Here is a 26,626-nt window from a genome sequence, read left to right as displayed (position 1 = left end):
CGTGGCCTAACCGCAGAATCTCTCGCCTTGCTACCGCAAAGTTCCCGGGCGTTTAAACCTTCATGATGGCAAATGAGAGGTTTTCTTCTGCTTTCCACTCGTCGTTCTCTTTGTATCTCGCTTAGAAATCAGCGAAAGGACGTTTATTATGCAAAAGAAGGCCCGAAACCGAGAGAAGACTAGTCGAAAGTCGGACTTTCCCCGCCGAAATTCAGAAAATGACGTTCCCACGTAGGAAATATTCGGCCATTTGGCTCGAAGCTATTATTATTAGCTAACAAAAGCTTTCGGCTAGTCGTTCTGCCCAAATCCGCTCAGTTTCTTCAGTCCCAGTAGGGACTAAATCAATTTTCAGTTTGCCATCGGCTGCTTTGGAATAGGGCATATTCACGGACGGCTTTGCGCGCGTTAGTGTGTGGCAAAAACATAGGCGCACTCGTATGCCCCCACCCACAAATACCTTCGTTCAAGCGAAAATAAAGCTAATATGCCAATTTTATTAAAATGACAGTTTAGTGACTGTACGAAATGTAGTCTGGCAAAAAACCGAAAATCGAGGCCTCCTTTCCCCTTTTGTGGATATTAGCGATTTGACTCGCTGTAGGCACAACCTCTCCATCGAAACAGCTAAGTAATCCTCGAATAACTAAAATGGCTATAGAGGTTTATCGTAACATGCAGCGCGATGGTCTTTTTTCGCGTGCCACACACTCCGCGAAAGCCCCGGAAGCCCCGCCCCGTGAATATGCCCTATTGGGCAAAGATCATTTTGATTCCGGGAAATCAAAGATAAAGTAGACCATATAGTGAGTCTTTTTGACTCAGTATTGGTCAACGAACGATGTGAATGTTGAACTTCGCTGTCTATGAAGAAATTTGCTGTGTTCGTGATCTAAAGAATCTCATTACCATTACAATCTTCAAAGGTAAATCCCTCTGACTCAATCGAGCTGCTTTGCCTACCCAAGGTCATCTTATGGACATACCGACGAGGCAGATGAAGAGCTTTCCGATGTCTTCATTCACCTCTGGGCCCCGAGGTGACAAAATAAAACCGGTCCCAACTCGAGCCAGAGAGGATAAACGCGGCGAAAAAGCAGGGGATTCAATCCCCTACTCCCGTGGCATGAGTGATAAACTGTCACCCCACTTGGGCAAGACGCGGTGGGTACAATAGCGGTCCCCCTGGAATCAGGCCGTCAGCACTCACATCCGAGGGCTGCCGGTCCCAGGCGTCCGAGCCGGGAGACTAAACAGGCTCCAACTCCGACGGGGGAGTAGTGAGGTTGACCCCCATCCACCCGAGGGTGGACACAGAAAAAGTAGAGAGACCTCTGTGCAAAATTTTTTGGTACTTCCGGGTTAGTTCCGGGTTTATTAAATAAAATATGACATATATTCTTTACGGCACGCGCGGGCAGTTTTCAGTGTGACGCGGTCTTGCCCAGGACCTCCGCGCGCGAAGTGAACACGCGAATTCTACTTGCACAGGCACGCTACCAAAGGCTACAAAAATGCATAAGAGTTCTATAAACAATTTCTGCGAACTTCTTGTGCTGTCGCCGTTCTCGTGAGCTCATGTGAAAAAGATTCATGTTCGCGCGACGCGCGCTAAGCCCTTCCGATTGCAGAAGGATGAAGAGAAAAAGCTCCAAGAAGAAAGTCAGATGTGTTTACCTGCATGTGCTTCTCGATTGCATGCTCTTGTAGGATGCGAGAGACCGAAAGAGGGCAAAGGAAACAGCAGAAGAGTCTGAAGACGAAACACGCGGCCGCTGCCGAGAAAATTTATGGATGGCTTTGTTGCCCTCTGCCGAAAAGCGACTTTCACCTGTTGAATTAGATGAACTTGACCTTAGAGGTGAGCACTGGACGGAAGAGCATGCCAGCAAGATCACTGTCGCCTGATAAAATTGCACTATAAGATAAAGATTTTGTGACTGGGAAAACTGAAGAGGGAATAGCAGAATACTTGAAATCAGGTTAGTAAATCAATTAGAGTAGGGCCAATTGAACGCTATGAGTATGTACTACACAAACTTTAGCCTTAGGACCGTGGCAAACTATAAGCAGTAAACTGGAGTCAGCAGAAAAGGGCTCTCCCTTTCTGCTCATTATCTGTGCTTCGGCACAGAGGGCGGTCGATCTTATCAGGTCAATAAAATTGTTTTGCTTTTGCTGCTACTGTTATTGATTGATTGATTAATTAATTAATTAGAGAACTTGCACCCTTGCAAGAGAAGACCAAAGTAGCCAAACTGTTTGCTAAACACTTCAAGGTAATGATAGAATGAATTGGACGGAGAAAAGAAGCGAACAGGGTTCGTGTAGATTGAAGCCCAAGTATTGTATCTTGCCTCTCATATGTGCAACATTGCCGTTGGAACGCCCAATCGAATATTCCATTTAATCCAAAAAGGTTAGACTACCCTCCGCCCAAAAATCTCGCTCCAAGTTTTTTCTCTTATTAGACGGGCTCAAGGTTAACTGTCTCAAATATTTCATTATCGATTGGACGTGGCAAGACAAGAAGCAGAGAACAATAGCAAAAATACCCGAACTAATGCAGGACCTAGCCGTCCTCCTTAGCTCCCATATTCTACCGCTCACCAAACAAAACCAAGTACAAATAGGCCTATATTAATTCAAGTAAAGTACTAAACTACGCAGAGCCATTACTCTCCCCCGCTTTCATCCACGTGTAAAGTTTGGTCTTATGTTTGTCGTCCTGCTCGTACTCACCTGAAAACTTGTCGTGGCGTCCTCCTCTCTGACATGCGACGACTTCCTCCTTTCGTTTGAACAGATCAAAGAGGGAAAACGACTGGGAGGAGCCTTTAAAATTACACGATACCCCACGTTTATCCTAATTAAACAAAAAGACAGACGAACCTGTGACGGGAAATGGGAGACCGCCGCCGCCTCCGCCTCCGCGTTTTTGATTCGACGACAAACGCATCTTTTTGGGCGGATTCAATTCGTCGTCGTCCGCCGTTTGACGACTTGAGTGCAATTGAATAAAGGACTGGACGTCATCTGCACGACGACGACGTTGTTACTAAGAACTCGCAATTCGCCGTCACTCTCTGACCTGGGATTCCCATCATTCTGTCTATCGACTCAACCGGTGGCCGTATCTCCTTCAAACGTGCGTGCACCTACGGATATGCGCATACATCACGCTGCCTCTCTCTCTCTCTCTCCCCCCATCAATCTAGCCGGTTTCACCTTGTTGTGGTTCGGCGACAAACCAGAAAGACCCTCGAGGAAAAAATTGAGTTCGTCCCAAAGCTGTCTATATAATTCTTCCCTGAAGTTAATCAACAAATAGGTTGCTTATTTATTGACGAATTCGGTATGGTAAGTAAGCACCTTCTTGGGCCCTTGCTACGTATCGTCATTCCGGTTATGGATAGCGGCTCATTGTTCTCTTCCTTGTACTTCAATTGATGAATTACCTGGATTCTTGACCATTTGAATTACTATTTATAATCCCAGTTGTCTACCCACCTTGATGCATTCGCTGACGCCTTCAGAAGAAAGGGAGTCCTGCTGAATCAAGCTCAGTAACGGCTCCAATTCCTATGATAAACGGAATGCTATTCATGCGCTGCAACGTCAAATTATTTTCTTTTTTACGTATGTCAGATTGAACATGACTGTTTCTCCGAGAACCAAAGGCCAGAATCGAGTCACTTTCTCCAGTCTTTGAAGCGCTGAAAATACGACGGTTGGAACTTTAGATTGAATCCAGTCAAATTTACCGGCTGTCATAGGCCGCTTTGACTTGGAAGCCGGCAGAGAAACCAAAAGACTACTTTTCATTAAATCTCCGAAATCCTATTGCCAGCCAATAAACAACGCCCACTATCGTACATTAGAAAACGAACTTTAATCCTATAGTCTGTCACTCTGCCGCCAAATCCTTCGCTAATCGAAGGCGGATCTTCGAGGTGAGATCGAACGGAAGCAGATATGTAACAGTGAAGATGCACAGTTCCTGCAGTTCAGTTTAACTAGACTAAGTGAAAACAAAACTACTAAGTACCTCCGTGGCAGACTAGCGCGTACTGCACAGATTTATGACTGTGTTTTGACTCCAGCAAAACGGCGCGACCGTGAAGAAGAAATTGTATCAAGCACGTTGCATGGCGACTGATTACCTTCAACGAAAAAAAATGAATACAGACACGCATAAATAGAGATGTGGTCATACGTCGACTGGCGTGACTTTCACGACGGCGGGACACTGCTGCACGTCTAGAGATGGATTTCTCGGCGCCGACCACTTGAGAACCAACTGACCGCCTATAGCGAGAAACTGAACCAGGAACGCGAGATCCGTGACGTCACCTCTTGCTTCTGAGCTCAAGTACGCGTTGGACTCGTGCAAAAGATCGACGTCGTAATTGGCCGAAGCACCTGCTTGCTGTTCTTCCTGTTATGTCATTGTAGTGAGGCCGCTAAAGGGAGGGAGATGAACGTTTTTTCATTACTTTCATGGGTATTCCGGTTATTGTAGTGCGCTGTAGATTGTATTGATTTTGAACCAGCCGGCACATGTGGGAAAATATTTGATCGTAGGCGACTGACTCAAATTTCAGCTGCCGAGAAACGTCTAGCGTCTAATCAAGCAAAATTTCCACTTGAAAGAATGTTCGATTATTGCGTACTTTCGAAGATAGACTGAGATGACTCTGACGGTAAATATTAATGCACAAAATTTGGGCGTTATTGCTAAACCCATAGCAACACATTGTAGCTCAAAGTGCTGCAAAAAAAACCCGCACTGACCCTTCATCCAGTAACTTCTTTACCATCGATTGAAGCCTTTCAGGAAAAGAAACGCTAAAAAATTAGAATTTACAGTCAATATTAATTAGCACGACTCAAATACATGTTATCGGAGGAGAGTGACGTTATGAGTATGATGAAAGATCGAGCGGCCAACGTTCCCATTTTCTGCCTTCTCGCAAGCACGCGCTCCATTCCAAAAGCGAACCGCTTTTCTTGCCATTCACTATTCGACTTCGTGTGTTTTGATGACGACGATTGATTTCCATTGAGGAGAGCGAGTTTCGAGAGCAACTGGATGAGAAACGCGTCGTCAGAAGTCACTTTTAAAACGTTTTTTTCACTTTTCGTAGATCTTGAGTTTCGGTGATGTCAAATAATTCCTCGTAATTGTCTTCGCCGCTAACCACGGCGAAGTTGATCTAAAATCGACGTTGCGGTGCGTTTTGCGCTTGCTATTCGATTCGCGACCGTACGTTCGCTTTGGGAAGGAAGAGATCGTAGAATATTCTTGCGTATTCGACGGCTCCTTCGATGGCAAAACTCCAGAGCGAGCGCATCACTTTCATCGTGTTTTTTTCGTGCCCGCCTGCGGTTCCTCTCACTTTGCTGACGTCTATATCCATCGGTCGTGGCCCGTAAGACTGCATTTCGGGGCCGCGATCGACTAAAATCGTCGCTTCCATCACGACTCTCGCCGACAGGGGCCCCCGGATAAACTGAAGTAGGAACCGGAGCCTGCACTTCCACAATGATGTCCCAAGGATTAAAACTTGGAGGTTATTTGTCTACCTTTATACCGCGCCTTAGTACTGCATTGACTTTTCTCAACGTGAGGCCCCTTTAGGACCTGGTCTGAATCTCGGCGGCCAGCCGCAAGGAGGAACAACGCTAGGACTGAACTTAGGACAGACGCTGCAAGGAGGAACGGGTCTTAAGCTCGGAATAGGACAGCCTCAAATTCGTCAACAGCCCACTGCCAGCATAGGCAGCGGTGGCGGTTTAAATCTCGGCCTCGGTCTCGGTCTCGGCCAGCAACAACAGCAGTCGACCTTAGGAGGCATCGGGAGAGGAACGTTAGGCTTGGGTCAACAACAGCCACAAGGAGGCTTGTCGTTGGGCAGCAGCTTAGGCAGTGGCTTAGGAGCGAGCGGATCGACTTTAGGCGGCGGTGGAGGGTTGAAACTGGGTCAACAGGGCACGACTGGCTTGGGCTTGGGTACCTCAAGTTTGGGCGGTGGAAGTTTGGGTTTGAGCGGCGGCGGTGGAAGCTTGGGTTTGGGCGGCGGCGGAGGCTGGGGTTTGGGCGGCGGCGGAGGCTTGGGTTTGGGCGGCGGGGGATTGACGCTGGGCCAGCAACAGCAGCAGCAGGGAGGTCTGAACTTGGGACTAGGTCAAAGTCTCGGTGTTCCAACTAGTGGACTTGGACTAGGGGGAACTACCTCTCTAGGGCAGAGAGGCATGCTGGGAGGCGTTGGGCTGGGGCTCGGTGGCGGTAGCGGTCTTCAACAGCCACAGCAACAGCCACAGCAAAATCTTAGTCTTGCATTGATGGTCCAAGCCTTGTCCCAGCCGGTCTTGTTCGGCGACGATCGCGATAAAGTGTTGGCCAAGTTTAATCAGTTGCAAGCGTATTGGGGCTTCGGAAAGGGAATCGCCAACTCGCAGCAAACGGTGGACTTCGCTTCGGACAATCCCTTCTGTCGTTTCAAAGCGATCGCTTATAATCGCCTATTCGAATCGAAAGACGAAGACGGGATCATCGGGATCCGATTTCGACAACGCGAAGGCGACTTGAAGGAGAAGAAAACTCAAATCGAGCAGACGTTTCATCGTATCCTAGGCGGCAAACAGGAGTTGAGCGTTCACGTGGAAAGCATTCGAGGCCTACCGAACGATCACACGGAAGTCGTTCTCTACGTCGCCGAGCAATCGTTCGGCGGCGGAAGCCGTCGAATTCCGGCGAGCAAAGTCTACACGTTTCTCCAGTCGACTTCGAGCAAATCGCAACTGCAGCAAAACGGAGCTGAGGAGATTTATCTGAAAACGGGCATGACGTCGACGCAAGTGAAAGCGTATCTCGGCAATCCGCCGTCGAGCGTCGACGATTTCGCGTGGGATCGCGCGAAGGAGGAGAATCCCGATCCGACGCGTCTCGTTCCCGTTCCGCTCGTCGGCCTGTCCGAAGTGCGCGAGCGCATGAAGCAGCAGGAGCAGGAGACGAGTCAGCATCAGTCGCGATTGAAAATTCTTCAGACGACGATTCGCGAGGCGCAGCAACAGCACGCGGTCACCATGTCCAAGTTGGCCCAGTTGAAAAGGAAGCACGTCGAATTGGCGCGACGAATCGTGAGCGTCATGGTCCATCAGGAGATCGTTCGCAAGCAGGGCTTCGCCATTCAACCGGAGGAAGAACAGCTTCGAATTCAATTCGACAGTCTCCAGTCCGAGTTGAATGCTCCGCTTCAGTTCAAGGGACGCCTGAGCGAGCTCATGTCGCAAATTCGGCTACAGAGTCAAGCGCGATTGACGCAGAACGACGGCGAGTTTCATCTCGATCCTGCCCACTTGGAGAATATTCAGCAGCATCTCAAGGAACAGCAACGCGGTCTAAAACATCTCAAAGAGATCATAGAGGAGGATTTCGAAGATTTGCGCATTATTGAAGAAGGACTTGCCTGAGTTTTTCCAGTCGAAAATTATCTTGTATGTACATTAGCTATAGGTTGTAGGCTTTTACGTCACGTATTGTATGTTGGTTGTTTGTATGATGGCTGAGTTCGTGACAAAAGCGATTGGTGGCCTCCTGTCGTCGCTGCAGCTGCCGCCACCGCCGCCGCCGCAATCGCCTGCGGATTGCGGCGGATTCGCGTTTTAGGTAGAGCCCCGGAAGCTCTTTTCTGCTGTCGTAGGCATTCTTTCGCTTTTAGGATGCGAGCTAATTAAAGAAACCGGCTTACCTGTACTAGAAGTGCTGATTGGGAAAACTGCGGACGTAGCGTTGTGATGGAGACGGTTGCTTGATGAAGAGCTGCTTGTTTGTCTAAAAATTAAACTCGCGAATCCCCCTGGCAAAGGCGATCGGTCTTACCACTCAACTTCGTGTTGATCCTTTCCAAAGATTTCAGGATTTGCTGCTCTTCCAAGGAAAGTGCCGTAATAGCTGCAAGAAATCAATAGATAAATGACCATTAATTAAGAACGGCGCGGTTACGTTTGTCGCTCTGCGTCGTCTGTCTCTGCTGTTGCTGTTGCTGTTGCTGCTGCAGTCTGGGAGACCGAACTCCGTCGTACGGATAATGAAGAGTCACTTCGGAAGTATCTCTCATCGTAGGTCGTTGGGTCATTGCTCTTCGAATCGCCATTGTGTCGCCGTTTCGGTAGGAAGATTTTCCTTCGTCGGCTCTCAGACACGACCTCACCTTTCCCCATAGTTCATTAATTTCCTCGTCGGTGGGCGTCTTCTCCAGCCCGCCAGCCAAACCGTTGATATTATTGTCAGCGTATCGTCTATTGCCAGTCACGGCTGCCGGCGCCACAGCTCCAGCACCGTTTCCCTTCAGGCCTTTTGTCTTTCGCGCAATACTCGCCACAGAAACGGCCTCGCGTCTTTGAACTCCACTATCCTCAGATTTACAGCCCCGCTTTCCTGACGAAGATACGACGCCTTTCTTACTGCTAGACATCTCCTCAGCGTCGGCAAATCGAACCGATTTCTTCGACCCCGTCGTTCTCAACGAGGTCGTCGAGCTCGAGCTAAGTTTCTTAAGAATACCCTTCGGTTGTTCGTCCGTCGTTAGGGACGACGAACTCCCGAGTTGCTGAGGCGTCGGCACGTGGACGTACGACGTGAATCTTCCCGGATCCGGTTCCGGTTGATGCGTCGTCGGCGCGACTTTCGAAACCGTTTTGCCGGCGAGGTATTCGCTCAACGCCGCGTGAACGGCGACGGCGGCACCCGCGTTCATGACGACGGAACGATCGAAGACTTTCGTGGCACGCGGAGTCGGACTCTCGACGACGCCGACGGCGCTTTTGCGATCGTCTATACATGATTCCGACGACACCTTTCGCAAGTCCGACAAATCGGCGTCGGCCGGTCGACGTTGAATATCAACGAGAGACGGCGACATGGGAACGGTCCACGCGACGTTTTTGGACGGCAGTGGCTCGACTTTCTCTTTTTTCTCTTCATCTTTTTTGTCCGCGTGATTTATCGTTGCCTTTGAATCGTTTTCGTCTTCGATGCTGTCCACTGATATATTGACTGGATTGTGTTTTTCGTCTTCTTCCTCCTCCTCCTCCTCCTCCTCCTCCAATTCGGGGCTAGATACGTCCTCCAATGACAAATCGCTCCCGCCTTTTTGTCTAGCGGCGCTCCCCTCTTTCGTCGCGCCCACCCGCTCCATCCACGCACTTCTATTTATTATACCATTACTTGAAGGACGAGCGAGAGCAGGGGAGGGCGTCGAATTTCCGCCGCTGCGAATTGCACGCAATGCCTCGTCCAATGCCGACCTTGCACTTCCCTGATTGCTTAGTTCAACCTTGTAGCCCTCGACTACGCGAAGACCATTCGAAGAGAATCCAATCGAACCCGTTGCCGATGGATAATAATGATGACCTATATCAAATCATCGTATTAATTAATTCTCCACGTAAGCAATCCCTTACTTTCAACGGTCGGTGCAAAGTGAACGACTTTGGGAGAAGGCGGTCGTGTCGATCCTTTTGCTCCTCCTCCTCCTCCTCCCGGACCCCCTTTTCTGCTGCCGAACTGGATCTTCTGGATCCGAATCAAGCTCGACGCTTCTCTCTGCTTCTTTCTTCGCTCCGCTAAGATCTCTTCCCTTCGCCGATTCTCGGCTTCCTCTCGCGCTTTTCTTCGCTCTTCCATCGCTCTTTTTTTTTATGGGAACGTTAGTGTGCCACAAAGAGGCTTTTTTGTGCTTACCGTCTTCTTTTGTTTGTCTCCGCGGACAACTTTCTCGCTAGAAGGTAGCTCTGGCTGACGTTGCTGCGGCCCGTTGTCAGCCTCTCCGTTTCTAAATCGCGATATTTTCTCCTAAACACTCGTCAAGGATATTTAAGCGTAAGAAAAAGCACAATAGAACGCGTTTGGGCTGCTAAAGGATACGAGTAAGCTCCGCCAAACATCCCATCGACCCCTTCAACAACGATCAAGACTCCCGGACATAGTTGCCATGGGGATTGATTTATAAACCAAGAGATGACATCCACGCCACGACCAGGGACGACGACTCGTCCTATTATTTTTGAACTTCAGCCTCAATGGGCGATTGTGATTTTTTTGACGAGTGATTTGTGGTAGGTCCGGTTCCAGGAGATCCGGGGGTGTGGCGCCCACCTCTTTAGCGCAGTGCAGTTCTTCTCGAGAAACTACTTCGCTCTCTAACATGTCCGAAAGCGAGTGTCGTGGCTGGATCGAAGCCGTAACTGGTGAAAAGCTGTCAGGAGCGCTTCAAGAAGCGCTAAAGGATGGCAAGACGTTGTGCAAGTAACAAAGAGAATTTTCCTAACTTCCATCTCTCTCTTTCACCGCCCGTCTTTTCCTAGACTCATCAATGTGCTTGAACCGGGATCCGTTAAGAAAATCCAAGAGTCTAAAATGGCGTTTAAACAGGTCAGTTTGCAATTCTTTACGAGTCCCATACAGTTCCGGTCATTCGGTCGTCGCAGATGGAAAATATCAGCGCGTTTACCCAGGCAGTGCGACGTTACGGGGTGCCAGACAGTGAAAACTTCCAAACAGTCGACCTATTCGAAGGCCAGAACATGAAACAGGTGAGAAGACGCTGTTCTTGTTCCACCTCCGCCCCCGTCTTCGCCACCCAACTCCCTTTGTGTTCAGGTGCTCATTTGCATTGATTCGTTGGGAAGACAGGTACGTTGCCATGGCGCTTTTCGAATGACGCGATTTGGCTGTTGCAGGCGCAGAAGAAAGGCTTCAGTGGACCAAAACTCGGTGTGAAGATGTCGGAGAAAAATGAGAGGAATTTCAGTCAGGATCAGATTGATGCCGGAAAGTTTGTCGCATCGAAGCAGATGGGTAGCAACCAGGGGGCTACTCAGGCTGGTTTGGGAGGTTTTGGCAACCAGAGGAAAATGTGATAGATTGAAATTTTGAATGCCTGTGCGAGAATAAAAAAAGAGAGAACTCGCGTTTGTTGTCAAATAAAGTTTCATGTGTTTCACCTTTAGTTAGTCGCGATCTTCATCGGATGAACACGAACGGACTCTGACGTCCACGAAAACCTGTGAATAGAATTTCTGCTCAAATAAATGTTTCTCCAACCTTAAATAATAATAAAGCTTCTCAGTCTTTCTTCTTAGCCAGCTGCTCTTTTGTCACCCTCTGATGACAGGGAACGCATAAAATTCTCAAGTTGTTCCTTGAGCAGGCTCCGCCACCTCGGCTCACGGGAACTATGTGATCGGCATGCCAAAGCTAAAATACATCGTTCGCTCCCAAATATAATCTCGATTTTATATATAAGCTCACTTTGCCGGCGATGGGAGTAGTAATGATTCCTTTCAAACAGTTTTCAGATAGTTCGCCGAATCTTCCCGTTTTCATCAAGACGTCCAAGCGATCGGCAGCATTTTCCAGCGATCTGTCTCCCCCCCCAACAGTCAAAGATCTGCCAAAGGACATCTCAACCAAACTTACCGCAGTTTCATTCGAAGATCCTCGGTATCGACTTGGCACACGTCGCATATTCCTTTCTCCTCTTCCTGTAGCAGCCGTCTCGCCTTGCTCTTTCCCGTCTTCAGGCGATAGTCGGTGTAGCACTCTTCGGAGCAGAATCTTCCGCCGTACGGCACAGTGGCGCTATCGTCGACTTTAAACGATTTCATGCAAGCCGCGCAGACGACTTTTCCGTCGGGTAGGACAGCTTGTAGGTACATAAAGTCTTTTTTTCGACTAGCATCGTTCTGTCGCTTGACCCTCCCTTTTCCCGACTTCGTTCCTATAGGTTGAAGTGTAATGGGATTTTGAACGATGCGAATTTCTCCGCCTGCGGCTTGTGCCGCGTCGAACACGGCCGTTTCGTTGAAAGCCTCCTAAAAAAATGACGCGTTTTCCCTATCGGCGCTTTGACTTGACTTTCAGAGAGAGAAAACCTTATTGAGATATCGGGTGAATTTTTTGTCTCGAGTACGCTAGAAGCACGCACATATTCAACGCGTAGAAATGTAGACTTAATTCTTTTCATTACTTGTTTCACTCCGGCTAAAGTCGTGCGGACATCTGCAGTGATTTCTCTCGCATTGCGAACCAACACTTTGTCCCTAACACTTAGTCTACAAAAGAAATCGCTTATAGAGCTTGCAAGAGTAAAAAGCTGCGTTACTGTACTTCTGATATTTTCTAACAAATCGATAAGCCGCTTGGAAGTTGGAGGAACTGAATAGAATCTCAGGCAGCTTTTCTGGCTGATGCCCACTCAGAATCTCACTGAGAGCAACGTTGCAGTGATAAAATTCGTCGTTCTACAAAACGCGGCTTGATCATCTAAGCTAATTTCAAAAGGCACCGACTTTTTACCTCGTTGTAAATGTGAAATCGTTCGGTGTAAACACTAATAAAAAATTTAAGTTTTCCGCTACTATCGTCAGCAGCCGGTACTAGAGGCTTGCTATAAAAGGGAATATCGTCGGGAAGACGAATATCGTGCGTAGGAAAAAACTTGGCAGTACCCTTAAAATTTGAATGATTTTTTAAGTGAGAAAACGTTGGGGTGCGCTCTCTTACCTCGCAAACGTTTTGCGTCGACGAGAATTCCACGTCGTCACAAGCGAACACTTCTTCGAGCAATTGCTTATCGAGTCCTGCTTCCGCTAAGATCCTCGACGACTCGTCTTCCCTTTGAAGAATCTTGTCCATTGTTTCTATCAAATCGTTTTCGAAGTCGTTATCGTCGTCGATTTCGATTGCCGGCGCCTCATCTTCGCCGGCAACGCCGTCCGCACTGAGAAACGAAGAGGACAAATCGTCGTCGTCGTCGTCGTCGTCGTCGTCGGATTGAAGAGGAGACGGGAGATTCGATTCTTGACGTGGTTTGAGTCGTTTCTTTTGAGGTTCGAAATCGTCGTCGCTGTCGTCAAACAGAACGGCAAAATTTTCTTTGGATTTCTTTCGTCTTTGCACGACACGAGGTTCGGACAAAAGTAGATTTTCCGCATCGCTATTATCCCACGAAAACTCTTCCAAATCGAGATTCAATACCGAATCCAACTTGACAGCCTACATAAATTAATTAAATCGATCAATAAACATTTTCGCAACTACCTTTTGATCTCTCTTGGCTTTGCGTACGAGAGTATCTATTGATAGATCATGAGTAGCGCTTGTCTGAGGATCACCAACCCAATAGTGAAAACACGCTTCCAATAGACTCCTAAGATCTCTATCGTCGTTATTCTCAGCGCGCATCATCTCCACTTTTCCGTTCAGTACATGTGTAGTCATGGCAACCTAAAACGATATTGATTAAATAGAAAGACGTTTCTCGGCAGACTTCGCGTCTCGCCTTCGTTGAAAGAGACGTCCACATGACATCGTCCAAGGTCCCTCTCGCTATTAAATAATGCACGTGGGTATTTTGTCGCTGACCGATCCGGTGACATCGATCCTCGGCCTGAATCAATTCGCCGGGATTGTAGTAAAGCTCGGCGAAGACGACGTGCGTCGCCGCCGTCAAGTGAAGCCCCTAAGGATGAAATGTAAAAATATTATGACGTAATTTTGTGACGTCATACCGTGTTGGCTGCTTTGAGACTCAGAAGTGCTACAGTGGTCTTTGGATCTTCTTGAAATTGTTTCACGAGATCCTAAAAACGAGACTATTCGATTTTAATTATTAATTAAAAACGTTCGCGTTTGTCACGTGTCTAAGACGAGGGACCACTTCGCCGTAGATGTGAACGAACTTGACGCCGAGTTTGACCAATTGCGCCGCGATGGCGTACTGGACTTTCAAATGATGAGCGAAAACGAGAAATTTGATGTCGGCGTTTTTCAACAGCACTTTTATGTATTCGACGACGCCGGGAATCTACGGAGACGCGAGATGACGTCGAGGAGGGGGAGGGGGAGGCACGCTTTCGTCAATTTTTCTTGTACTTTTATTTCTCCCGTTTTTTGGTACATTTCGAGAACGAGCTTTCTCGCTTTGTATCGAGGATCTTCGTCCGCATTTTCGACGATTTCCTTCAGACTATCAAAATCAGTTTGAATACCCTAGAACAACGTAGTGAAGTCTGTCATTGAGATCATACGTAAGCTTTATGAAACGTACCACGATTCTTTCGGGAGGTACTTCGAAGACGACTTTCTGTCTCAACTTGGACGGCAATTCATCTAAGACCTAATCAAATTCAATTGAAAATTGAATTAATAAAATTGAATTAATTCCTCTACAAATAGAATACCTGCGTTTTCATTCTTCGAATTAGGACGTGTTTGGATAGTTTTCGGTGAAGTTCTTCCAAATGCGAGGCTCCGCTTTGAGAAAAAAAAGTCACGAAGAGCGTACCACATAATGTATCACGTTTACCGTATATCCAATCGGCCGTACTGATCCCACTGCGCCTCGCAGTAACGTCTAGCAAACGCAAAGAAGTTCGGAAACACCTTAGGAGCCAAAACATTAATTTGAGAAAACAACTAAAAAGAAAACAAATCACTAATCATACTAATAAATATAGAACCCGTCATACTTCCGATGGTCTCGATATGGCCGGAGTTCCGCTCAGCATAATCACTCTCTTGGCGGCTCTCAAAACATTTTCAATGTTCTTGGTTCGATTTGAATATTTGCTTTTGATGTAGTGCGATTCGTCGACAATAACGACTTGGAATTTTTGCTTCTTTAAGCCGTCCAGCAGAACTTGGCCTTTTCTTAGGGAAAAGAGTCCAATTGACATAACGGTGACCAAACACGATGCAAAAGGCCTCGAAAAAAAAGTCATTATTATTAATTGTATCGATTAAAATTTTTTAATTACAGAATGTCGTTTGCTCCTCGAACGAGATGGATTTTCTGCGGAGGAATTTCCGGTAGCCATTTCTCGATTTCTTCAATCCACGAATATTTTAGAGACGATGGCGAGACGATGAGAAGAGGCCACTCGTTCTTGTAATAGTAGGCGATGGAAAGTGCTTGGAGCGTCTTTCCCAAGCCCATCTGAAACAAATATACAGATTTTCCCCCGCTGGGAGCCCCATCTCCTAGCTCACATCATCTCCAATGAGGCATCTAGGGAAAAAAACGCTAGAAAAGGACGTACGATGGCGATTTTCGGGCTCTCACCTCCCGTTTTTCGAAATTCCGTACTCTACTCCTCTCTTCTGGAACTCGAATAGAGACTCGGCTAATATAGGAGGTAAAAAACGCATCGATCCGGCCGATTTAAGCGAAGACATCGCAGTGACGCAGTCGAAAAATGCGCCTACTGATATCAACGGCACAATGGCTTCGAGGGGGGCGGAGCTAGTTGCGTGCGGTTTCGTCGCCGTCATCGTCTATTGGAATTCGCTTCAAGGAGGCTTCGTTTTTGACGACCATCGCGGCATATTAAAGAACGATGACATTCGCACCGACGCGACTCCTCTGTCGAACTTGTGGGTCAACGATTTTTGGGGAGGAGCAATGAGTCGCGAAGTGAGTCACAAGTCATATCGACCCATCACTGTCCTGTCTTATCGCTATCTCAACTACGCCGTAGCAGGACTAGAACCGTATACCTATCACTTAGTTAATGTCTGTCTGCACGCTGCCGTCACCGTTCTATTTGTCTACGCGCTTCAGACAGTATTTCCTAAAAGGAAACAAATGGCTCTAGTAACTGGGCTTCTTTTTGCCGTGCACAGCGTGCACTCTGAAGCCGTAGCAAATGTCGTGGGACGAGCTGAATTACTGAGCGGCTTCTTCTTTCTACTTTCCTTTATTTGCTACGTGAAGTGTTGCGACTACGATGGAGGAATAAAATGCTGGCTTTGGCTAGCCAATACTCTCGTTCAAGGAATCTGCTCGATGCTCAGTAAAGAGCAGGGAATAACGTGTCTAGGAGTGTGCGCAGCCTACGACCTCTTTTTGCACTACGACGTCTTAGTGACGTGGTTCAAAAACAGAGGAAACAAAGCAAAACAGTCAGCCAGCTTTCCAGTGGGTACTATTACTCGAATATCTGTTCTGACAACGAGTCTCGTCGTTCTACTTAATTTTCGCCTAGCAATGAATGCGGGCGCAAAACCAATATTTAAGTCGGACGAACTTCGCGCATCGTTTCACGAAAATCGTCTTACAAGAATACTGAGTTTTAGCTACATTTATTCGTTTAACGCCTGGCTGCTTTTGTGTCCTTATGGACTCTGCTGCGATTGGTCGCTCGGCTCGTTGCCGCTAATTCACAACTTTACGGACGCGTACAACTTAGCATCACTTTTTCTTTATCTGACAATTGCTGTCTTTGCTGTCTATGTGCTGCTTTGTCCTAAGCGGTCTGATCGGGTGGCTGTTGGCTTGGGCTTAGCCTTTCTCGTGCTACCTTTTGTACCAGCTATGGGGATCGTTTTCCAAGTTGGATTTGTGGTGGCCGAACGGGTTCTCTACATGCCTAGCATGGGATTTTGCATGCTGATAGCAATCGGATACAATCGCATAAGGAAACGCTACGGAAAAATCGCTCAAATTGGGCTCGGTTTCACTCTACTACTAATGACCGCAAAAACGATGAGTAGAAACTGGGATTGGCAGACGGATATAAACTTGTATAAATCAGGAGTCAAAATAAACCCGACTAATGTGAAAATGTATAGCAACTACGGGCTGGAGTTAAAAAATAGAGGAGAAGTTGCCACTGCAAAAGATCTGTACCAAAGAGCCCTCCTGTTGGAACCTGACTACACCGAGGCCACGTTCAATTTGGGCAACGTTCTATCGGATGAAGGGAATCTGGAAGAGGCGGCGAGACTTTTTGAAAAATCTCTCGCCTCTTCCTATACTAAGCCTCAAGCTCTAAACAACCTCGCAGCTACACTTATGAAACTGGGCAGGATAAAAGAAGCTGAAAAACGATTCGAAGAGGTGATTCAAATTAAGCCAGATCACGCCCAGGCCTACAACAACTTGGCCAGCTTATACGGAGAAACTAAACGTTATAAAGAGGCTGAAGAAGTGTTTCGCAAGGCTCTCGCCGTTCTGCCTTCTTACACGGAAGCCTATTTTAATCTGGGTACTTTGTTATACCAAATGGGTCGTTCAGACGAGGCTGAGACGAATCTACGACAGGCCCTATCACTCAATCCCAACCACAAAGGAGCGCAAAATAATCTAGAAGTTGTCCTCTACAACAGGAAGCGCGGAAAGGGGTAGCATTGTATAGCAAACTACGGATTCGACTTTGCACAATAACGATTGATTTAAATTATTAATGCGAATCCCATTGCTACACAGTTTAATTGTGTCTGTCTGTCTACTGTACGTATACCTTTTCAAATGAGACGACTTTCTTTTCCGTTTTCGACCGACTCAGGCGTATTTCTTCTTGCTAAAAAATAAATCAAAGTTCGCAATGACGTACGTAAACTATTGTATAGTTACGCACCAAACAACGCTTCTTGCGACGACGTAACATCGTGGTCCAGTGACGATGGACTTGACTTTCGCTTCTGCGACCCTTTTTTGCTGCTAAATTTTCGCAAAATAGGAGGTCTCGTTGCATGACGACTCGATTCCGCCCTGGCCGGCTGACGGCGAGAGCTGCCAACAGCGGAAATTCCCGCAGCCCCTCTTTGACTTCCGTGGGCGCTTCCACGAGCACTTCCACCCCTGTTCAGAGGCCTACGTACGTATCTTCCCGTCTCTTCTTGCATTCCGAGATGAATTTGCCCTTCTCCCGTCGCCGCCAGGGCCGACTCCTCTCTCTCCTTCTCGTCCAATTCCATTCGAAGTTCTTCTTCTTCTAATTCCGAATCAGAGCCGCGCTGCGACTCATCGGCAGCGGCGGCGGCAGCGGCAGCGGAGGCGGCGGCAGTGGCGGCGGCGGCGGCGGTGGCGGCAGCGGCGGTGGCGGCAGCGTCGTCAATGGGGACTTGAAACATCATGCTCTTTCGGTTCGAACGATCTTGCAACTGCTTTAGGCGATCGATAAGAGCGCGAAACGTCGGTCTCTCGCGAGCGGCGTGAGCCCAACACATATTCATGATGCGAACACTAGAGAAATACGAAAGATATGCTGTGTATATACTTGTATACACGACGTTCTTACATGTCGTCGGGACAACGAGCAGGACGCTCCAAACGACCTCCTTGAATAACGAATTTCAGCACTTCTTGATTCGTACGAGCTGGATACGGTTGATGACCGAAAGTAAATATTTCCCACAACACGACGCCGTAAGACCTATAGCAGATATTTCCTGAGAAAGAGGCGCTTTAAAAGAAGAACAGTCTCACCACACGTCGCTTTGCGTAGTAAAAACGCCATCAACGAGACTTTCGGGAGCCATCCAACGAACAGGTAAGAGACCTTCCCCTTCCTTGCGGTAGTATTGATTTCTGTGGGTAGAGCGGTTCGACTACGTTGACCCGAAAATCTCTCTCTTGTACCTGTACACATTTCTAGCCATTCCAAAATCGCCAATTTTGATGACGCGATCAAGGCCGCGAGTTGAAACGAGACAATTTCTACATGCCAGATCCCTAGAGAGACAAGAAAGTCTCTCATCGACAGTCGATCAAAACGGCCGAAACAAACCTGTGAACGAATCGTAGTTGCTCCAAGTATTTTCCGCCGGCGCAAATGTCTAAGGAAATCCTCAGCAATTCTGTCATAGTCAACGCAGGAGGACCCTATAAGAAATATACAGGATTCAAATTATGGCTGTTGGTCGCGGGTGCGTACGAAATCTCGTCTCGCATCTCTGATAAACGTCAGAAGATCGCCGCCTTCCATCAGTTCCATGATCATGAACAAAGGATCCATGTCCGTGCAGACGCCCAAAAGACGGAGTATATTAGGATGGTTAAAGTTTCCCATAAAATGAGCCTCCTTCAGAAATTCTTGTTTCAAATCTTCCGTCGCGTCTTTGTGAAGGGTCTGTAAGAAAAAAAAGAAGGGAGGAATACTACTACACGAATAAACGATTCTTTTTCGTCCTCTACCTTCACCGCCACGTAAGTCTTTTCTTCTCCGGGAAGAATTCCAATGGCAACGCCTTTGTACACCTCGCCAAACTGCCCCTCTCCCAAAAAACTAAAAAATTCGTGAGAATTGTCTATTCGAAAATCCGGTCACTGTACCTCTCCAACGACAATTGCGATCGAGGAAACACCGTCAAATTGTCGACGTCTTTAGTATTACTGAAAAAACATTCTCTTCGTCCGAGCTCCCGCAAAGTGAATAAAAGTGATCTTACAAGTAAGATGGATTGACGTTTCGAAGCAGCTCGGTGTGAGAGTGAGATCGCGTCGATCGAAGGTTCATAAGTTCGATGCCACTCTCGCTATAGTGGACGCTTTTCGAGTCGGACTCCGTTTTCTTAATTCGAAAGTAAACCACTACAGAACAGAGAATACGACGTGTAAAATAAAATAAAATATCAAATCTAACGTGATGACCTTACCAATGATCACCACTGCAATTAGTAGTAGAGCTACTGGTACGGCAACGGCTGCAGCAATTATGACGGCGTTAGTACCAGAGTCGTCAGCACCAACCGCCGCCGTTGTGGTAAACGAAGTTGATACCCAGTTACTATTTCCGATGGAATTTTTCGCGGCTATTGCAATCGTGTACAATCGATCAGGCGTCAAACTTTCCACAGTGTAATTGTAAGGCCCACTGTAGCTATTTGTTGCAGGAAAGCAACTATTGGTAACAGCGGTACTGACAAAAAAGTAATTACTACTATCGTGATGCCGCGAGATAGATATCTGACCTCAAACTGTAGCAGTATTCCTCAATGCGTGCACCGTTGTCACATGACGGTGCATTCCAAAACAGCACAACTGACGTACTTTCGACGTCGTCAGTTTCAACGTTTTCTGGTTTCCCAGGAGAACTCGCTGTGAAGAAATACAAAAATGGTCCTACTGTAAAGGATGGGATACCTATCACTAACTTAACTAACCAGGCGTTGTGAACGTCTTTGTATTTTTTCCACGGTACTCGTCCAGGCCAACAGTGAATTCGTACGTGGACGCAGGACGCCAGATCTCATTCGTAAATGAATAAGATGGAAACGAAGTAGCAACCGTCCAAGTCCTCTTGCACGACGACGAATCAGCGCATGCCATCTATAACAGATTTCGTTTACATAATTGCCAATTGTGCGCGTTTCAATTACCGTTTGTTGACATCGATAGTAAAAGTCGTAATTTCGGAATTCCAGGGGCAATCCCGATGAATTAAAGTTGATCTGGTATACTGGTAGTTGTTCATTGACTTCGGGAGCTGGCGGCTCGGGAAACGTTTTAGCTCGAATAGGAATAGAATGTTCGCCGGTTCCCGCTCCATTGACTGCGGCGACCTGCAAACGACGTCAGAATTCAACGACAGAAAAAACTTACAGTTTTTTTTTACTTTGATATAATAATCGACGTTCGGTTGAACGGTAACAAGAACGCTTTGGGAATTTCTCACGGGAATCGCCGATGACCACGAAAGATTGCTTGTTAGGCGATGAAAAAAAACGCGATACTCCTCAACGTTTCCTCGTGGAAATTCTGGTCGCGTCCAGCTCACGTTCAGTTTGGTAGGAATTAAAACGGTAGAGGCTGCAACGTTCAGAGGAGGGCTTGATACTATAGACAAGATATAGACACTTAATAAAATTGTGTGTTCTCTCTCTCAAACCTCCTTCCCTAGACGTTTCTTCGATGGGAGCCGAGAAACGGCCCATTCCTCTGTTCCAATAATTCTCTGCTTTCAGTTGAAATGTGTACGACGTGAATGCAGTCAAATTGTCAACCAATTTCATCTTGTTCTCCGTGAACAGATCCTACAAGATCATCAGGCGAAACGACTTATATAAAAAAGAAGGTTCCGTACCTTAGCGCTTCCGTTTCCTAGCTTCGTTTCCCAGTACCGAATCGTGTACGACGCTTCGGCGAGATCCCCAACAGTATTCTGGCATGAAGGCGAGATAGTCGGAGCGTCCCAACTCAGCGTGACAGATACATTCGTTTTCTCCTCAAGACGAGGTATTGGCGAGACATCGGACGACAAGCACCGTCGAACAGACGGACTGAGAGGCTGCCCGTTCGCCGAAGCAGAGAAAGCAACGGCGTCGGCGGCAGACTCGTACTTCAATAGTTCGGCAGGACGATCTCTATTCACGTAGAAAATTGTGCTCGATCCATCTACAGTCCAATAGATGTACTGATTGTCGGAGACGATAATTGACGGGGGGAGACCTTTGTAAGACAGAAAGCAGAGTTTTGAAGAAATTAGACAGCAAAAACTAATACATGTACTCACCAAGCGACGCGTTGGCGACGAGTGACACGTTGACGACGACGTTGCAAGAGCAGAAGGAAGGAGATAGGCAGGAATAGAGTTGGCCAGTTTGCTTATCGGAAACAATAATCCGTTCGTTTCCTTTCGCGTCTAGCGTCAACGCAGATCCCAAGGTAAGATTTGTCGAGCAAGACCTTTTTGCTCTTAGCGGCAGATTATTAAACGCTTCCGATTTTAATAAATTTTGATTTCCAATTGATTCGATCCAATAGAGATGCCTAGAACCGCCCCGGAGTATTATTAATTAAAGATTCAATTTCAAATGTTTGATGGCTTGCCTTTGCAACGGTTGAACTAGCACTTGTCCAAGGTTTCCTTGTCCAAGGTTTCCTGGGACTGTTTTTAAAATCTCACACGTCTCATTTCGATCGACTACGCATCGCGAAATTCCTCGACGAAACGAACCTTCGAAAATCGACCAGCTGAAGTAGATTTTTCTCGCTATCCAGTCGTAACTGAGCCGAAAGACGTCCGGAAAGACGTTCGAAAAGATGTTGAAGAAAGAAGCGATAAGTCGAATCTCCCCCTCGGATTGGCAGTAAACAAACACAGATACAAAATTTGGTGGACTGTTTGGCTTCTTCTCCGTCCAACAGACGGTCCTATCGTTGATACCGTACTCGACAAAGTAGACTGTTCCACTCGAGGCCTTTGCTACGGCCGCTCTTCTTTGCTCGCTATTATCAACGTCGATCTCGTTGATTCCATCGCTGGATGAAATCAATAATATTGGAGCCTTAGCTTCGCCTAATCAACACAGTTAGGTCTATCCCCACCCCCGCGAGAGGAAAGTCTATTTATTCTATACTTTCTGATGGAAATGTTTGATTTAGAGTCGTCGTCGCTCCAATGTTAGTATTCATACTAGCGACGACCTGAACAAACATAACATAGAGGCCAACGTTAGAAGAATATGATTGCTTGCCTCGAACGTGTAAGGAATGTCAGGTAGCAATGAAAAATTCGCAAATCTTTCCTTCGTCATCAATTTACGTTTCAAATTGGACTTCTTGCAGACGAAAGACGAATAAGGGAATGAAGTGCGAGACGCGAACTGAACTCTTACCGTAGAAACGTACCACTTCACGGTGAAATTAATTCCGCTATCGCGATTCATAGGCATGCTCCATCTCAATTGAACAACGCAATTCGACACGTTACACGTGTAAAACGTTCTCAAATTGACCACTATAAAAATGAATCATTGTGAGTCCAAGGCTAAAACTAGCGAGCTTACCAACACCAGGACTGTGAAGACTAACTGAACTCGATTCTGACGTTGCCCAGGCAGAGAAAGCCGTTATGTTGACTTGAACCGAAGAAAAGGGATGAACGATACCAGTCAGACGTCTCTGGGCCACCGTCTTGTCCGTCTAATGTCAAAAAAATAGCGTACACATGTGATATACACGTACGTCATCGCTTACGTGAAAGCACGGTTCAGGTCTTCCTTCAATAGTAACCTGCACTTCGTACATAATTCTTTCTCCTTCGCAGCTCATCGAAGATTCGATCCACAACACGTCAAGCAAATTGAAATCCGCAAAAGTCGCTCTAACTCCCGAGGGAGTAATTGGTCTCAAAAGTTCCAACCGATCGCACCCCTCTACAACAAACAAAATAACAAACGAACATTTTTTCTCAAAATATACCCTCTACCTTTCAGTTGTATATCCGGTTCGTAAATTTGCACTTTTGTTATACGGTCAGCGATCAGATTAGCGACAGAGTTCGTCGAGATATCCAGCACTTTCTGAGACAACACGAGTTTATTTCGAACAAAAGCAATGCTCTCGTCTCTATCGCCATTAGATACAGAGCTAAGCAATAAAAGCCAATATTAGGAGATCAATAAATTTGTCACTATCTAGATATTTTTTTCTTACTCCAAGATTGGCTCTTCGTACAGTATAGTAGGAATGGCCGATTGCGAAAGATTCGATGCGCATTGATCGGGTATAGAGTAGGAGAACTTTTGCACTGCAAAGTTGGATGCACTTTTCGCCAGCAAATAAATGTCCACGCTCAGACCGTCGCTGAACATGGTCAACCCTAAAGGAGTCGGTCCATTAAGGGCAATAGTCCAGAAAGAGCCGATTCCGTTTAGCCGGCAGCAGCCGAAGGAAGTTGCGGAAGCCGCGCAAAGTAGCCTAAATTTTCCTTCGTATGACGCCCGTTTTATTAGGCAGTTTAGATAAACGAACCCGGACTGGCGATGAACTGCAAGAGCGACGAGAACTCCTATCGTTATTTCGTCAGAAAACGACGATACGTCTCCCGACGAAAGAGAAAATACAAAGATCTAAAGAAAAGAAGCCAACATCAAATCAATGTCTTTTCAAAAAAAAAATCCCCATGTTTGCCTTCTCGGATTGTGTAAAGAATAGACGACTCAAAGAATCGGCAGCAATGGCCTTGATATTGGTCTGTCGCTCAAAGAGTTTATTTCCCTGACTTGTCAGGAGAGGACCACTAGCCGTCAAGGAATAATTCCACACGGAAGACGAGTAAGCGATAAAAAGTTGCCTTAGAAGAGAATCAACGGCCAAATCTAAGGGGAACAGTTCTACGAGGAGAAAGGATGCACGTATCGCTCTAGGCATACCGCTGACATTATTTATTGAAGGCACTTTAGTGGAAATTTGGGTCCCATCCAATGATACAGAGATGATGTCCGCTTGCTTTAGTCCGATTACAAAAGGAACGTTGCCTGGAGATACTGTGAAGTGCTACTTCTGAAAAAAAAGTTAGTTAACTTTATACCTTCAGACAGCGTTGCTCCTGTAAATGACGACGATTTTCCAACCGTTTCTCCGGAAGAAGAAAAATAAAATTGCAAGGTGAAACGATAGTCGGTGGCAGGATCGAGAGATAAAACGCGAAAAGGAAAAGACGTCGAATTGAGAATGGCAAAGTCAACGAAAGCGGGCTCTCTTTCTCGGAGATAATTCCAGCGCAGTAAGAACTCCGTCGGCAGCCACCCTTCACTCCCTAAAGCAAACAATCATCCGGTTCCATTTCCAATATGTAGCGTAGACTCACCGACAGCTGCAGACGCCAAGGAAACGTCGGCAAAGCGACTAGAAAACAAGACCTGAAAAGGTTGAGAAGCATCCGGAGAAACTATACGAAGAAGAAGAAGAAACAAACGTAAGAGCCCTTGAGTCAATAGAATTCGAACAGACCTGGATGAGGCTGCGCTTCACTGAAATAGGTGGCTTGAACGAAAACGGGATCGTCTCCCACACGTACGTTGCTTCCCAAGGAGGGCGTCGCGTATATAATTCCACTCGAGGTCTTGTTGTGAAAGCAGAACAAATTTCCGTCGGTGACGTCGAACTCGAGAACTTTAGTGTTGTCGGCAAAATTGACCGGCGTCGTAATCGAATCGATTCGTCCCCCGCTCAAATAGTATAACGTCGAATTGTTTCTGTAGTCCACCGAAAGGCGACTGACTACAGAAATGGATTTGATTTTTTTCGCGTTGGAACCCGACGCCAAATCGGCTCGATATATCCCATCTCCTTGAACGGGCCAGTACAAAAATCTAAACGAAGCTAGAAAAAAAAAACTATGTGCGGTGCTCTGTCGGCTCACCCCATTATCGGATCCACTACCAAGTCTCGAGGTTTGCTTGCAATATCGCTTATTACGGAAACATGAGTTCTCGATTCTATATCCCATCTCACGATCTTACAATCGATAGAGACGTTTTTATTCTGTCCTCGTCTTCGGAGTCTTTTTCTTACCTCATATTTGTGTTGATTGGCCAGATTGCTTGTGGCCGCTCGCTGAATCCAGTATAGTCGTCTATTTAGCCAATCGAGACTAAGTGCTCCGACGTCCGGCAGTCCCGAGATGCTCATCGATAAGTCGCCTGGACTTAGCGCATTCTTTGTGTTCTTAATCTTGTACGCGTCAATTCTTCCGGTAGACGACGACTCCCGGAAACTGACAAACAGCTCCGAGTTTCTCCAATCGGCAACAATTCCTTCAAAGTCAAAAAATCCAACGCGTTACTTCAAGAGAGATAAGATGACGTAACTTCACCTGCTACAGCGTCCGACTTCGTCAAAAACGATACATATGGAAGTGAGACATAACTGACACCATACGCGGGTCCGTAAAAGAACATAAAAGGATTGTACTTCGTTCTGTCTTAAAAGAGAGCAAAATCATTAATTAATTAATCAATTAATCAAAATTGCTCTGGGGGTACTTGGATCCAAAAGAATGAGATCGGACTGAGCAAAAAGACTCATAGTCGATTCCGTAAAAGCGGCAATCCGAACAAAATAATATTGATCGAGAGGAAGTTGACTGAAGGGAACGGTGAGCGACGATTTATTCGTAATGAGAGTGGAGAGCAGAGAACGATTGACACCCCGCACGGATTCCCACAAATCGACGACGTAACCCCTTATGAGATGATCGTCGACGATATCGGGTTTTTGCCACTGGGCTTTGATCGAACGAAACCCGCCAATTGCTTCAGGATTCCGGGGAGGAGAGACGATACCTGCACCCAAGGCAAAGCCGTAACACGGCTTCGGTTACAAGCTGACTGTGATCATAAGGCAAACTATGCAACGCACCTGTGCTATAATTCGATTCCGGCGTCTCGTACACGGACCCGTTGCCAAACTCCATAACGATCGAGAACTGAGAAAAGAAAAAAAAAAGACGTCATTCATTCATTCATTCATTTTGCCGGCCGGCGCCGCCTTTACCCAAAAGAACTGAAAACGATCTAGATTTTCGACCTCAGCACCGGTACGGAAATCTAAATTCAAAAACGCCGGAGCCAATAGACTCTGCGACATCGAGAGAGAAAGATAATCGATTGTGGAATTTTTTTCGCTCCCCCGCGTGCTTCTTAGCTCACCTTTTCGATTCGGCTGCCCGTTCTGATTACGATCGTGTAGTTGAGAAAGCCGATGCGGTTCTCAAAGCAGGAGCCGTTCTGGCACGGACAATCCCACTCGAGTGTAACTTCGAGTTCGTCGTGATTGTCGGGAGTAACTATCGGAGGGCCTGGTTGTTGAACGCATGCTTCTTTCTGAGAGAACGAGCAAAGAAAAAGGACGTTCTTTCCTTCGCAACCGCGAACGGGCCCGGTTTTCCAATTCACTTACGCTTGTTGCTTCGCAGACGAGAAAGAATGTCGTCGACGCAACGATTAGGACGATAGATCGACGGAGCAGTGAAGTGGATGTCATGGGAGTCGTTCGTGGAACGCGTCTGTGTGTTCGAGCAAGAAAACGACCAGGTTTCTTTCCCTAAA

The 26,626-nt window shown here is 46.8% G+C and overlaps 8 protein-coding genes and 1 long non-coding RNA gene across 15 annotated transcripts; 5 read left to right on the top strand and 4 right to left on the bottom strand.

Annotated features, from left to right (window-relative positions):
- The first annotated feature begins 42 nt into the window (after positions 1–42).
- Positions 43–1,382, top strand: LOC136192968 (uncharacterized). The gene is made up of 3 exons (XR_010671263.1): positions 43–231; positions 296–631; positions 682–1,382. It is a non-coding gene; the product is annotated as an uncharacterized lncRNA (long non-coding RNA).
- On the bottom strand, positions 1,379–5,515 carry LOC136192935 (integrator complex subunit 13-like). 5 transcript variants are annotated; one of them, XM_065981699.1, is made up of 20 exons: positions 5,271–5,515; positions 5,139–5,216; positions 4,898–5,088; positions 4,795–4,848; positions 4,674–4,737; positions 4,497–4,625; positions 4,217–4,438; positions 4,049–4,163; positions 3,891–4,000; positions 3,765–3,840; positions 3,640–3,716; positions 3,511–3,582; positions 3,373–3,458; positions 3,229–3,310; positions 3,092–3,158; positions 2,893–3,036; positions 2,743–2,835; positions 1,832–1,918; positions 1,678–1,775; positions 1,379–1,618 (listed from the first exon to the last, which is right to left on the bottom strand). In XM_065981699.1, exons 1-20 carry the CDS (start codon positions 5,478–5,480, stop codon positions 1,592–1,594), a joined length of 2,082 nt encoding a protein of 693 aa, XP_065837771.1. In that variant the 5' UTR covers positions 5,481–5,515; the 3' UTR covers positions 1,379–1,591. The 5 variants fall into 5 exon arrangements, with proteins under 5 accessions (XP_065837771.1, XP_065837774.1, XP_065837770.1 ...); XM_065981702.1 differs by having other exon boundaries at positions 1,678–1,753; XM_065981701.1 differs by having other exon boundaries at positions 1,380–1,775; positions 4,217–4,308; positions 4,354–4,438.
- LOC136192962 (uncharacterized protein C3orf26 homolog) lies at positions 1,649–2,666 on the top strand. The gene is made up of 6 exons (XM_065981737.1): positions 1,649–1,861; positions 1,926–1,982; positions 2,046–2,154; positions 2,219–2,279; positions 2,332–2,419; positions 2,472–2,666. The coding sequence occupies exons 1-6, from the start codon at positions 1,795–1,797 to the stop codon at positions 2,642–2,644; spliced, it is 555 nt and encodes a 184-aa protein (XP_065837809.1). The 5' UTR covers positions 1,649–1,794; the 3' UTR covers positions 2,645–2,666.
- Positions 5,485–7,581, top strand: LOC136192938 (nuclear pore complex protein Nup54-like). The gene is made up of 2 exons (XM_065981707.1): positions 5,485–5,573; positions 5,642–7,581. Exons 1-2 carry the CDS (start codon positions 5,546–5,548, stop codon positions 7,474–7,476), a joined length of 1,863 nt encoding a protein of 620 aa, XP_065837779.1. The 5' UTR covers positions 5,485–5,545; the 3' UTR covers positions 7,477–7,581.
- LOC136192936 (uncharacterized) lies at positions 7,476–10,942 on the bottom strand. 2 transcript variants are annotated; one of them, XM_065981704.1, is made up of 7 exons: positions 9,932–10,942; positions 9,749–9,859; positions 9,469–9,695; positions 8,009–9,418; positions 7,886–7,957; positions 7,755–7,837; positions 7,476–7,697 (listed from the first exon to the last, which is right to left on the bottom strand). In XM_065981704.1, the coding sequence occupies exons 1-7, from the start codon at positions 9,949–9,951 to the stop codon at positions 7,536–7,538; spliced, it is 2,085 nt and encodes a 694-aa protein (XP_065837776.1). In that variant the 5' UTR covers positions 9,952–10,942; the 3' UTR covers positions 7,476–7,535. The 2 variants fall into 2 exon arrangements, with proteins under 2 accessions (XP_065837776.1, XP_065837777.1); XM_065981705.1 differs by having other exon boundaries at positions 7,476–7,694.
- LOC136192964 (myophilin-like) lies at positions 10,151–11,009 on the top strand. The gene is made up of 5 exons (XM_065981739.1): positions 10,151–10,312; positions 10,372–10,438; positions 10,495–10,599; positions 10,667–10,699; positions 10,747–11,009. Exons 1-5 carry the CDS (start codon positions 10,212–10,214, stop codon positions 10,924–10,926), a joined length of 486 nt encoding a protein of 161 aa, XP_065837811.1. The 5' UTR covers positions 10,151–10,211; the 3' UTR covers positions 10,927–11,009.
- On the bottom strand, positions 11,003–15,294 carry LOC136192931 (DNA annealing helicase and endonuclease ZRANB3-like). Its single transcript, XM_065981694.1, has 20 exons — positions 15,132–15,294; positions 15,059–15,077; positions 14,827–15,005; positions 14,539–14,773; positions 14,376–14,485; positions 14,251–14,323; positions 14,118–14,186; positions 13,943–14,059; positions 13,707–13,874; positions 13,579–13,650; positions 13,350–13,529; positions 13,109–13,294; positions 12,572–13,063; positions 12,365–12,517; positions 12,176–12,309; positions 12,036–12,120; positions 11,941–11,979; positions 11,486–11,880; positions 11,318–11,429; positions 11,003–11,263 (listed from the first exon to the last, which is right to left on the bottom strand). The coding sequence occupies exons 1-20, from the start codon at positions 15,242–15,244 to the stop codon at positions 11,132–11,134; spliced, it is 3,063 nt and encodes a 1,020-aa protein (XP_065837766.1). The 5' UTR covers positions 15,245–15,294; the 3' UTR covers positions 11,003–11,131.
- Positions 15,291–17,390, top strand: LOC136193015 (protein O-mannosyl-transferase TMTC3-like). Its single transcript, XM_065981804.1, has one exon. The coding sequence runs from the start codon at positions 15,291–15,293 to the stop codon at positions 17,193–17,195; it is 1,905 nt and encodes a 634-aa protein (XP_065837876.1). The 3' UTR covers positions 17,196–17,390.
- LOC136192927 (proto-oncogene tyrosine-protein kinase ROS-like) lies at positions 17,217–26,610 on the bottom strand. Of its 2 annotated transcripts, none has more exons than XM_065981686.1 (40): positions 26,478–26,610; positions 26,228–26,401; positions 26,073–26,156; positions 25,938–26,004; positions 25,562–25,861; positions 25,393–25,500; positions 25,092–25,333; positions 24,940–25,034; positions 24,528–24,889; positions 24,385–24,465; positions 24,106–24,333; positions 23,948–24,052; positions 23,706–23,893; positions 23,547–23,644; positions 23,229–23,492; positions 23,002–23,162; positions 22,770–22,948; positions 22,580–22,715; positions 22,409–22,530; positions 22,268–22,351; positions 22,151–22,217; positions 21,621–22,089; positions 21,304–21,560; positions 20,875–21,239; positions 20,680–20,824; positions 20,407–20,627; positions 20,171–20,353; positions 19,955–20,120; positions 19,763–19,889; positions 19,448–19,710; positions 19,241–19,382; positions 19,125–19,184; positions 18,987–19,077; positions 18,727–18,921; positions 18,580–18,674; positions 18,432–18,524; positions 18,279–18,380; positions 18,091–18,225; positions 17,428–18,035; positions 17,217–17,370 (listed from the first exon to the last, which is right to left on the bottom strand). In XM_065981686.1, the coding sequence occupies exons 1-40, from the start codon at positions 26,559–26,561 to the stop codon at positions 17,315–17,317; spliced, it is 7,002 nt and encodes a 2,333-aa protein (XP_065837758.1). In that variant the 5' UTR covers positions 26,562–26,610; the 3' UTR covers positions 17,217–17,314. The 2 variants fall into 2 exon arrangements, with proteins under 2 accessions (XP_065837758.1, XP_065837759.1); XM_065981687.1 differs by having other exon boundaries at positions 22,268–22,348.
- Positions 26,611–26,626: the final 16 nt, after the last annotated feature.

The sequence above is a fragment of the Oscarella lobularis genome, chromosome 11, assembly GCF_947507565.1.
Source record: "Oscarella lobularis chromosome 11, ooOscLobu1.1, whole genome shotgun sequence".
In the NCBI taxonomy this organism is placed as follows: Eukaryota; Metazoa; Porifera; class Homoscleromorpha; order Homosclerophorida; family Oscarellidae; genus Oscarella; species Oscarella lobularis.
Note: the sequence above shows the minus strand (reverse complement) of the source record. Positions and strands in the feature narration are given on the sequence as shown.